A 13,139-nucleotide genomic window follows, 5' to 3' on the forward strand; every position below is an offset into this window, starting at 1 on the left:
TCCTGCTGAGCCGCGACTCTCCCTGTGCCATCCCGACGCACCCCAACACCCCGACCCACTTACCTGTTGAGCCCGTAACCTTCCCCGAGCCATCCTAACACACACAACACCCCCTACCCGCTTACCTATTGAGTCGCCGCTCTTTCCAAGCCCCTTTTACCGCCCCAACTCCCCTTAGCCACTGTCCACGGTCATGCCTGCCCGACCTTAGTAGGAGATTAGTATTTGTTGAGTTTTCTTGTCCTATTTAAGGCATGATTGTAACCCTAGTTTCTTTTGCTTAATAATATATGCTTCTGTTATTGTAGTTTGAGTTAACTACAGTATTAGATCATCTTGGAAATCTTTTTCCCAAACTTCTCTCCAAGTTGAAAATTGGTCCAGTGCTTGTTTTATTGTTGCAACTCATTACAAGCTTCATCTTTATTACTTTAAATCTTTAATTTTAGCCTTGATAGTTTATTTCTACCATTCCTAAATTTAACTCTTATTATGAGTTTGGTCTTGTTTAGGTTCCAACTCAGCTTTGTTATGAGATAGAAGTAGCCTCTCACTTTGTCTCCCAAATTTTTTTCTTAAAATTAAGTTTGCTTTAATTTGAGACATGGCTACTTTGAAATGATATTGCATTGTTATAATTTTAGGTGTGGGAAGCAGCATAAATGTTAGTTCTTTTGATATTGCATCTTTTTTATTTGGTCACTTGTGGTTTCTCTTTTATTTTCGATCTGTAAAGAGTAAATTGACTGCTATAAGAGGAAAAAAAACCCTCTAATCATCACCAAAATTCTAATTACTTGAGTCATAAGCGTCAAATTTCCTGAGTAAAATTTTCCTTGTGCTCCCCATTGCTATAGAAATATACAATTCTTTGGCATGAACTCACAGCAAAGAGTGGCTGAATCGTATGTTGTAATCGTTGGTCTTGGAGGAGTTGGCAGTCATGCTGCTTCCATGCTGTTGAGATCTGGTGTTGGCCGGCTTCTCCTTGTGGATTTTGATCAGGTATCATTCTTTTATAGTTTATGTCATTGTTTTTCAGGTTATTAACAAATTTATCCAAGGCTGTGTATATGTTTTTTTTTTCTTTTTTCTTTTTTTTAGATAATTTTCGGGTACTGTCTGAAATTCACTCAGTTTTTGTTGTGACTACTTGTTACTATGACTATTTTTTTCATAAGGTGATTAGTTTCTCACATACAATTTCAGGTAAAACGTAACAAATAAAAATGTGAAGATTAATAAATACAAAATGTTTATAGATTTAGGACCAAAGGGAATGTTATATGTTACAAATAGTATAGAGTGACACCTTTGGAAATTATATGCCTATATACTACACAATTCCTCGAAGTTTTTGGCATGGATTTTTCTGTGTTCCTTTTAGAAATTTTCTCAAGTTGATCATATGCCCTTTTTATTTTTCCTATATACTTTTCAATCAATGAAGTAATGAAGCTACATTTTTTGGAACCAAAAGCTGAATTTATGTTTGTTTCTATGAAACACGGACATCAATGCTAGACAATTGTCATAACCTAGTTTGAGAGATTGGAATACCAATGAGGGAATAGACGTTCAGCTGTTAATTTTATTTCTTTTTTTCAAATATTATAAATTGTTTAACAATAATAGCTTCCAATACCAATGAGAGCCACTATATAAAACCACTTTTGTTCATAAACAATAAAAAATTATTCTCATCTGAATCATAATCTAATATACATGTAAAAATACACAAATAAAACAACTTACAAACTATTACATCTTTTCTTTAAAGTTTATATTCACATGTCCATCTTTTATTGTATACACATTTTTATTTTTTACCCATTTAACTTTATTGATCATTTCTTAAAAAATTAATATTAGTCAATTGGGCGAGTCATACAATAACTTAGTAGTTTATTACAGTTCTATAATATTGAGATTTTAATAAATAAAAAACATGCATTACAAGTCATCAAGTATTAATATTTTATTTTGTTAAGTGTTTTAAACACGAACCTTTGTAATTTCTTTAAGAATTTTAAAGAATATATATCATTCGATAGCGTGATTTTGGAAGATGTTTATCATATAATATTTTATTTGATAGAATACATCCGTAATTGAGGCATCACCAAATTTGTACCATTTATGGAACATCTATGTCCAAAACCCTTCTCAAATTTCAGGTTATGTAATAATTTTGTGCAACAATCTTCCCCAACCAATGCCATTAGTGAATGAAGTGCATAATTCAATGTACATATTCATTAACTTATGATATTCTTTTTATTTTATTATTATAGATATCCTTCCAAAAATGTCAATGCATGAGGTTGAAAGAAGATGCATTTTATCAAAATTTTATAACTATATAAAGACATTAATTCCAAAAAAAATTAATTAATCATTTTTTAATATTATATTATTATGTTAATAGTATCAAATGCATATATAGCGGAACATAATAGTCAATGAATCAACTTCAGAGAAAAATTGTAAATTTGGTAAGATAAAAAATTAAATAATATAACCTCGAAGGACTTATTTTTGCTCTTTTTATACTTAAAATCCACCCTCCTTAGTCGAATATTTATAATTGCACATGAGAAATTCGCATCAACTAATAATATTTTAACATTATTGTTCTCAAGAGAACTTGTCATCCCCATCTTTTTTTACAGACTTATAGAACAACCAACAATAACATAAAGTTGTGCAGTGGAGTTGCGAACCCTAGACGATCGTTCATGCAATTGTTTGCGCATTTATCTCTGCTTACAGTTCTATAATATTGAGATTTTAATAAATAAAAAACATGCATTACAAGTCATCAAGTATTAACATTTTATTTTGTTAAGTGTTTTAAACACGAACCTTTGTAATTTCTTTAAGAATTTTAAAGAACATATTTCATTCGATAGCGTGATTTTGGAAGAGGTTTATCATATAATATTTTATTTGATAGAATACATCCGTAATTGAGGCATCACCAAATTTGTACCATTTATGGAACATCTATGTCAAAAACCCTTCTCAAATTTCAGTTTTTGTAATAATTTTGTGCATGTACATACAATCTTCCCCAACCAATGCCATTAATGAATGAAGTGCATAATTCAATGTACATATTCATTAACTTATGATATTCTTTTTATTTTATTATTATAGATATCCTTCCAAAAATGTCAATGCATGAGGTTGAAAGAAGATGCATTTTATCAAAATTTTATAACTATATAAAGACATTAATTCCAAAAAAAATTAATTAATCATTTTTTAATATTATATTATTATGTTAATAGTATCAAATGCATATATAGCGGAACATAATAGTCAATGAATCAACTTCAGAGAAAAATTGTAAATTTGGTAAGATAAAAAATTAAATAATATAACCTCGAAGGACTTATTTTTGCTCTTTTTATCCTTAAAATCCACCCTCCTTAGTCCAATATTTATAATTGCACATGAGAAATTCGCATCAACTAATAATATTTTAACATTATTGTTCTCAAGAGAACTTGTCATCCCCATCTTTTTTTACAGACTTATAGAACAACCAACAATAACATAAAGTTGTGCAGTGGAGTTGCGAACCCTAGACGATCGTTCATGCAATTGTTTGCGCATTTATCTCTGCTTGATCGTTTCCACGAACCCTAGACGATTGTCCATCGTTTCTATGATCATCTCCTCATGATGTCAATGCTTTGTTTTCGCCTCAAGTGCATCCAATGTGTTCATCTAGCTTTATGAACATCTCCACATGACTCTCTTTGTGTGATTCTTTGTGCGTTCTTCATTACACTTAATTCTACTTGAGTTTGATGGCATGTTTGCCACATGAATGGTATGACCTTTTGGGGAGCCTTTTTGTGGGCTATTTTTGACGTCAGAATCGTCTCATGGAATCAACATGCTGTGTACCTAGGGAAGCCCCAATCGCTACGCCTTTTTATTCTCTTTCACCATGCTTTTTATTCACTTTTTGCTACCATTGACTTTTGCACTTTCTCTCATGTTTGTGGTCATGCTTGGCACTTCCGTCATCCTTTTTTAGGGTTTCTTTGCATTCCTATTTTCTCATTGTTCCTTGATATCCCATTTTTTCCTACATTGATTTCTCAGTGGACCTTGGTTGATCCCTCTATAGCATCTCCATCGCCTCATGTTGTTGCCCTAATGTCTTTGGGACATTTTCTCTTTCATCTTTTTCGATAATGGAGCTCCCTCATCTCATCCTCCATACTCCTTCACTAATGTGATTTGTGGTTTGAATGTAGCAGATAATCTCTACTCTTCACTAAAAAATCCTTCACTTTTTTATCAAATTTTAACAAACCACTAACATAAATTGTCTTATTGATTGAGATCCATTTCACACAACTTTATAAAACAAGATTGAAATATCAAATTCCACCAAAACACAAACCATAAAGGGCCTAGTATGAAGAGTTGTTGCAACATTCACCTATAATGAATTTTAAAAATGGAAGCTAAAAAGAACATTAGCGAGTGGTGAACATTAGCGTAGAAGAAGATGTTAGAGTAATGAAGAAAAATGCAATAGAATGATATAAGATCAAGTTGATATCCTGCTTTAACGTGTGGTGAACATTAGCGAGTGGCAGTATATCTTTTTTTTTATTCCTACCCCTTCTAGTGTAAAAAATATGAAATCCATTATCTGCAAGGATTCAACACTCTGAATGCTCCAACCAAAATAAAAATCTTATTCTGACATCAAGAATAACCCACAAAAAGGCTCCCAAAAGGCCATACCATTCGTATGGCAAACATGCCATCAAACTCAAGTAGAATTAAGCGCAATGAAGAATGCACAAAGAATCACACAAAGAGAGTCATTTGGAGATGGTAATAAAGCTAGATGAACACATTGGATGCACTTGAGGCGAAAACAAAGCATTGGCATCATGAGGAGATGACGATAGAAACGATGGACATTCTTCTAGGGTTTGTGGAAACAATCAAGCATAGATAAATGCGCAAACAATTGCATGAACGATATTCTAGGGTTCGCAACTCCACTAAGTGGGGACGGCTACAAGAATCCTTTTTCTCCATTCATATATTCATTTAATTTTAATAAACTAAGATCATTATTTATATAATATGCCCAAGTCTTCTTGGTCTACCCCTGACTTTCCTAACAAAACTCGAATCTAAAATATGTACTCTCCTAATCGGATCATCAGATGGTCGACATTTAATGTGACCAAACCATTTAAGATGCTGGCTCTAATTTTGTTGTCCACTAGAGCTACACCAACCCTATCACATATATATTCATTATGCATCTTGTCTCTAAGTGAAAAACCACTCATTCACTTAAGTATTCTCATCTCGGCAACTCTTAACGTAGTTTTATGCTTCTTTTTTAAAATCCAACATTCAACACCATATAGCACTGCAGGTCTCACCACCATCTTATAAAATTTTTATTTCAATCTAAGCAGTACTTTTTTATCACACAATAAACCCGAAGCATTCCTCCACTTCAACCAACCAACTTGAAATCTACTAATAACATCTCCATCTGTATTGCCATCACTTTGAACAATAGGTTTGAGATATCTAAAGTGTTCACTTCTTTTAATAAGTTAATCCCCTATAGTTACAACTGTCACTAGAGCTATTGCTATTAAAATTACATTCCATGTATTCAGTTTTAGTTCTACTCAAACGAAGGCTTTTAGACTCCAATGTAGACCTCCATAAATCAAGTTTTTACTGAGCTCCTTACTGAGCTCCTTCTCTACTGAGCTCCTTCTCTCGTCTTATTCCCAAGAAGGATATCATCGACGAAAATCATGCACCATGGTAAATCCTTCTGTAATTGTCCAATAAGAGCATCCAAAACTAAAGCAATACAATATGGGCTTAAAGCCGATCCCTAATGTAATCCAACTAAAATAGGGAAATATTTGGTCAATTCTCCTTCTGTTCAAACACTAGTAACACCTCTCGTATACATATCTTTAATCACTTCAATATAAGCCATATCAACACCTTTATTCTCTAGAACTCTCCAAAGGATATCTCTTGAAACTTTATCTCAAGCTTTTTCTAAATCAATAAAAATCATATGTAGATCATCCTTATTCTCTTTGTACTTCTACTTCTCTATCAAACCTCTACCTCTCAATAAATGTATAGCTTCCATAGTAGACCTGCCTGACGTTAAATCCAAACTAATTATGAGAAATCTTTGTGATACGTTTTAACTTATGTTCAATTACCCTCTCCCATAATTTAAAGTATGACACATTAACTTAATTCCTTTATCATTTGTACACTCTTGTGCCTTAACTTTATTCTTAAAAATAAGTGTACCAAAATACTCTTCCTTTATTCCTCAGACATTTTTTTAGTTTTTAAAATAATATTAAAGTTTTTTGTAAGCCAAAGAACTCCTAAATCTCCTAAATGTAATATTAAAAATTATCCTATTTAACTTATATATATATTTTTCCTTACGAAAATTGATCCCATTATTTAATATTTTTTATTCAAGTAAAAATTGAAGTGCAATTTAGTTAAATTCTTAATTGGTTTATTAATCTTTTGTTTTAATGCTAAATGTATATAAAAGAAAAATTAAATTCTTATTACTTTGTTTTTTTAAGATTTCTTTTATATATGTATATATAGTATAGTAATACCCCAACTAAAAGATACAAATAAACTCAAAAAATTAAAATTTGTAGAAAACATGTAACTAGAGATGAACCAGTTTAGTCCTGTCTCTTCCTTTAGTTTTAGGAGGGGGGTCAGATAACAAACTTTGAAGTGTCGTGCCATTGCCAGAAGTGACTAAAGTATCATCCATTAAGTTTCCAAATTGGAGTGTGCCCCAGCCTTCTTCTGTCGAGAAGTGTAAAGCTGTCATTCTTCATCAGAAGATTGACTCATGTGATCCTCGGTCTGATTAAATATTAGAATCACAGTAGAAGGAAAGACAGTCGTTGATACAACGATAGGTTCCAGTGTATGTGAAGTGTGACTTGTCACATCTGCACCTGATGCTTCCTGAATTGGAGCTGCGAGGTTATCCTGATTTTCGGTCCGAACATTATCCGTTGTAGTATGGTTTGGAGAAGGGTTCCCAGGGGCAGACACCAACTCCTGTCTTGTGGTGATTCCCTCCTCAGGTTGGCTGTCATCAGGTTTGTTGGGAGCGCATTCAGGCACGTGGGGTGCACTGACAACATGTTCTTGCTTTTAACTATCAGTTCTTAACTGTGTGTGCAATCTAAATTATTTCTCCTGGGGGTGTCCGAACATCTTGCAGTTCTTTCTGTAGTAAGGTTTTTGTTCTATAATGATTTTTTGTCAATAACCATTGTGAGCAGAACCAAGCCAGACTTCTTCTACAGCTGGTAGTATAATATCTCCTTCAATCAAAATACTTGTAGAAGAGGGCCTTAAGAAATGAACTGTAGGTAAATCTACCTGTAAAGTTTTTCCAAGGATAGTCCCAATTGCATATAAGATAGGTAGGTCAAAGAAATGAAGCTCGAGTTCAGGTAATGAGAACCAGATAGGTGTAATTGAGGGTTCTTAATTGGGATCAAAATTAGAGGTCAATTTGAGCAATTTGATATGTTTGCCCTCGATTGTGATGAATTTTTTTGAGAAAATTCTCGTGTAATCTTCTTCTATACTCAGCTGTATTATAACATGTCTTCCATCGAAATGACCCACCTGTCAAGCTCCAACTAGTTTGAAGCCTTCAAAAATCTTCCTGATAATCTCCATCGTTGGGCAACCTAATTGGAACTTTTCAACTAGTGTAAATTTGTATTTTCATGCACGAGTTGAAATTTCAACATTAGTGAAGAATATTGCTGGTTTGCCCGCCTTTTTCTCTACTTTATTGATGAGATTGTAATTTCCATGTCCTGCAACAGAATCATGGTACACATGCAGGAATATTAGACTATCTATAAGATGGAAAGGGGAGCTGCATTTGTGAACCACTGTAGCATAGGAGGGTTTGGCAGGGTTATCACTCGGCGAGGGCGGCGACATATGAAAGCCCTGAGGCCATTAGCGTGTTTCACACAAGCACCATAGGAGATAGGGCAGTGCAACGGAAAAGCACCGCAAGACTGCGACAGGAAGCATCGTCGACAACGACGTAGCAAGCCGAAGACGCTTCTGTAGAGATGAATCGAGGAGGAATTTGAAATAGGAATTAGCCTGCAGACAAAGCCGAAACCGTCGTGCGGAAGGAGACGACTACAACGACGCAACCCGTATCAGGAATGAAGACGACGCCGTGCGAGCCTGCGAGCATAACGAGTTATCATCGACGCGAAACGACGTCGACTATGGAAAGAAAGCAGGGATTTTTAACGTTGGAAATCACAATGGCAAAACCCTAACAGAGCCCGCGACGCTGCCATTTTCTTATATTTGAATATATATATATATAAATGGCGTCGGTGGCTAGATCAAGCTGCTTTGCTAGGGTTTTGCCCAATGGCGATTCCCTAGCTTAATCGTGCTCGAAGACGACCTCCTGCGTTCGTCTACTCCTCCTTCGGCGTCGTCACTTCTCGCTGCTTCTATGGACGTCGAGCTGCGAGCAGCGTCGCGTGGTCCCGACCTTTCTACTCGTCTGCGTGGTCGTCCTCTTCTCTCGCTCGTCTGCGTGGTCATCTCGCATGTGCGGTCGTCCCGACATTTCTTCGTCGTCTCGTCTGCGTGGTCGTCCTCTCTCGCTCTCGTTCGCTGTAACTGTGCACTGCCTCGTCGAGCTGCGAGTTCTCTGACTTTGACTACTTTTTGGCTCACTATTTTTGCCAGGCAGTGCTTCTCTTGCCGTGATGGAGCTTCCTTCGTCTACGGTTGCACCTGACAAAATCTCATTTACCTATGTGGTGGGTAATTCTCAGAGGGAGACGGCGGTTGTCTTACTCTCAAGTTATAAGGAGCAACGGGAAGGTGATTGCTCCTTTATCAAGATTGCAAGCAGGAAAAGTGGGAAATCAACACTTTTTTTCTCTGAGCTAAAAATTTCATCCCTTACTGATAAATTCAAGTTTGCTCTTATTGAAAAATTTCAGTGGGGACACTCACCTATGGAAGTTATCAGGAAAAGTTTTGATGATCTCAAATTAGCAGGAAAGTGGAAAGTATGACTCATAGATGGGAGACACATATTAATTCAACTAATCGTGCCTGAAGACTACATTGAGATTTTTTCCAAAAAATATCTCAACATTGCTGGTAAACCAATGAAGCTATTCAAGTGGTTTCCTGATTTTGACCCCAAGCTCGAATCTCTTACTGTACCGGTATGATTTAGTCTATCTATTCTCAAGCTGCACTTTTTTCATCATCAGATTCTTTACTCTATTGGTGTCATACTTGAGGACCCTTTGAAGCTAGATCTACCCACTTTTAACCTAACCAGACCTTCTGTGGCCAGAATACTTGGTAAAAGAGATATTACTTTACCTGATGTTACTGAAGTCTGGTTGGGCACAACTCACAATGGATATTGACAACAAATTGTTATGGAGCATAGATCTCCTTATTGTTCTCATTGTATGATGTTTGGGCACAAGCTTGATAAATGCTATAAGCTTCATCCTAATTTGAAATCTAAAGATCAAGTGAATAAGAATGGATCTGTTGGTGTCTAAGTTAATCGCCCCTGTGGATCCTCCCCCTGAAAATACTATTCCTGCGATCGATGAGAAGCTGGATGACCCTGCTGAGCAACCTACACTTTCAAACCCTCCTCAGTTGCAGGAAACATTAGGTGAAGTGGAGACATTTCATGCTTCACATACACTTGAACCTACAGTCGTTGCAACAGTTGACAATCCTTCTTCTGGTTCTCATCGGCTTTTATCTGCCTGGCGTTTTACTTCGGGAAATGGCTCGACACTCAACATAGATATATAGTTTTTTTTTACATAGTGACATAAATTTGAATCAAGATTGACACTTATATGTATACATATCACCTCAACAATATGACAAAAATTATATAGAGATAAATCCGGGGTATGCCGTGCTATAAATATAATGACAGTACTAAGTTTTGCTCGAGAAGTAAAATATCACTATAGCAAAAAAAAAAAAAGAGTACTCACCTGATTTCACTTTCTGAAATGATCTCATCCAAACTCTTAAACTTTCTCTTTTACAAATTAATTTTTTCTCACGTGATCGTGTTTCATAATATTCTAACATTAATATATAACAATGTATAATTAAATTAGTTATACATGATTACTAAATAAACACTACTCTTACCTCCTTATCTCGTCTTCTTCTGTACTATCCGACCTCGATTTTATTGATCATTTAATTCAATTGCTTGACAATTTGTACTAACTAATATTAATACATAAAATTTAATATAACTTAATAATGTTTAATTAGTGAACTAAAACAACTTACATAAATAAAAAATCAAATCCCTACCTCCAATTTAACCAACTTTACTTGATCCAAAATCTCATAATCAAATGTTCATCAATCCCTTATTAAATTCATAAGATATAAAAATTTATTATCATTTTAATTAGAATAGATTATATAAATAAAAGCATAAATCATTACCTAATTATCATAAATTCCATTTGATCTAAAATTAAATATTACATTTGAATCATATTCTTGTTGGGGCAGATTGGACAATACTGCTGGTTTCTACCTTTTTTTCCACTATGGACTATTTTTTTCTTGTGAGGGGTTGAATTGGGTGCCCGAATGGGTGTAGTCTTGTTGCTTGCGTCTAGGTTTGTGGTTTGTCTATCTGGTGTGGTGGTCAATAGTGATGATGTAGCTACTCCAGCTTCAAAGTTAGGGTGTGTACATCAAGGGCCAATATGACTGTAGCTGCATCACATTATTGATAAATGACTTTAGTCCTCTTATGTTATCTCACCACGACGTGCTCCTCTTATTTCACCAATTCATATTTTAAAATGAGTTGATCAAATTCAACAATGTGATCCTTCATAGAAGAATCTCTCTGGCACACGTTGTGAAGTTTTATGAACATATGCTGTCGGTAATATGAATAAAGTATTTGTGCTGCATCTCTTTTTTCCTCATAGATCGTATGTAATTTTGCTTTTCCCTTCTCGTTGTCGAAGATGATTGAGGTTCTCCTACCTTAAGCAAACATTATTCTTAAGCTTGATGATTGTCAATTTAACTATCCTATCCTTGGAGCCACTCAATGAACCTATCCTTGGAGCCACTCAATGAATTCAATCATATCCAAATGTCTGTCAAAATACGACAAGTCAATGTTCACTCCAAAATCCTAGATTCTCCACTGATACTCAATGTCAAATTGTCAGGGTATTGGTTCTTCATTCCTAAAAATTTTATGGTGGAACAAATTCATTTTTTCCCCTAGATTTGGTTATTCACTATTATGGCTATGGGTTACATCTCCGGGCTGCTTCCTCTCAAAGGAGGCGAGTTTTTTTTATAGTTGGAGGATCTCCCTTTGTATGTCTTCCATCATAAGCTTTCGAACACCTCTTTGTATGTTTTTTCTAGGTGACATTGTGCTATTTTCTCCTGATAAAAATTTCGGTGGATATAAGATTGCAAATCAAAGTTTAGTTGGGGGCTTAGGTTTTGGTGATATGTTTTGGGAAAAAAATTCTTTGTTGAGTAGGAAGGTTAGCTTTTGAAAATTTAGGATTAGAGCTTGGAATTACATCATAAACAGTTAGGGTATTGAATTGGGGAATGTTAAGCTTTGTGGATTTTGGGTTTAGGCACAGGAAAGACTAATATCTAAAACATTTAGAGTTTGCCAGGCTTTGATACCAAATGACACATTTTTAGAGCTCTTCGAAGGTGTCTAGAAAGCTTACCTAGAGGAGAGGTGGTTGTGAAATAGAAATAAAATGATAATATGTGAAGTCGATCACAATTGAAAGGGGATAAGGGTCATTTGACAACCTTCTGGTTGGAAAACTATTGGCGGAGATTCCACCACAGATTTTTGAACAAGCAATAGAAACATCACTTGCAAAATGAAGGTGATCTAACATTCCTTAGAGTATAAATTAGATAATATAATCTCCAAAATACATAAAACAAAGCCAAAAGTTTCAAAATAACAAAGACAACCTATAAATATCCTCCTAATAGAAAATATTCCTAATTAAAAATAAATAAAGAGAAAATAATGGTCCACTGGGTGCGTGACAATAAAGAAAAGGCAAGAAATCTCGTTGAAGCAACTCCCATGTAGCCCGCTCATAACGATTCTCACAATTGCAGGATTTTGGATGCTGCTCTCACTTGGCACTTAGACGTGATTCCATGTTTTGTTTGCCTTGCTTGCATCTGCATCTTGTGCCCATATTAGTGTCCCGCATCGACGATCCTCATAACGACAAAGTTTAGCTTTTAAACTGTTTGCTTGATGGTTTAACTTTTTGTTGTAAAAGAAATTGGACTACATTTTCTCTTATCAGTTCATTTAAGAGGAATAAAATCTCTCAGCAGCAAGGAGAATATATAATATTTGTGGATATCAATCTTCATCTTCTATCTAGGATGAGCCTGATATATAACTAGAGGGAGATGAAATTATGGGATGCTGGTGGATGTACATTAGCTACAATTTCTCTCTTGATGAGCATGCTCAGAAACTATGTTTTCTTTAGATAAAGGTTATTGTGTAATTTAAGAGTACAATAGAGCTAGCATTAATAAGAACCCTAAAATTGAATTTAGTGATGATCGTGTTATTATATTTTGTTGCATTATATTAAGGTTGACAATAGCATCAAGTTTTTTAGTGTTTTTTTTATTTTGAATGTTCACTCCAAAATCCTAGATTCTCCACTATTATTACCAAAATAATTTTCTTATATTCTTTTTAATGATTTTATACTTCATTTGTGATATTTTTAGTAGAGAATAATAAAATATATACATTTATATTAATAGTTATTTAAGTATAAAAAAAATGACTCTAGTCAATTGTACTATATTTTTTGCAATTATGTTATGTCGCCTCTGCCACTCTTTAGAAGAAGATTCTATTATAGCCTGGAGAATTGACATAGAACAAGAGACCTATTTAGCTTAATTGAAATCTTTTTATGCAAAAATGAACTCTTTTCTGTGGT

The 13,139-nt window shown here is 34.6% G+C and overlaps 1 protein-coding gene across 5 annotated transcripts in view; it reads left to right on the forward strand.

The window, feature by feature from the left end:
• LOC110030230 (tRNA threonylcarbamoyladenosine dehydratase) overlaps positions 1-13,139 on the forward strand; it is a 96,302-nt gene that overhangs the window by 58,390 nt on the left and 24,773 nt on the right. For all 5 annotated transcript variants that reach the window (XM_020732843.1, XM_020732846.1, XM_020732844.1 and 2 more), the window contains exon 4: positions 858-1,005. In XM_020732843.1, the coding sequence (XP_020588502.1) occupies positions 858-1,005 (148 nt within the window). The remainder of the gene's footprint in view (positions 1-857; positions 1,006-13,139) is intronic.

Source organism: Phalaenopsis equestris, unplaced genomic scaffold (assembly GCF_001263595.1).
Source record: "Phalaenopsis equestris unplaced genomic scaffold, ASM126359v1 Scaffold000680, whole genome shotgun sequence".
Taxonomy (NCBI): domain Eukaryota; kingdom Viridiplantae; phylum Streptophyta; class Magnoliopsida; order Asparagales; family Orchidaceae; genus Phalaenopsis; species Phalaenopsis equestris.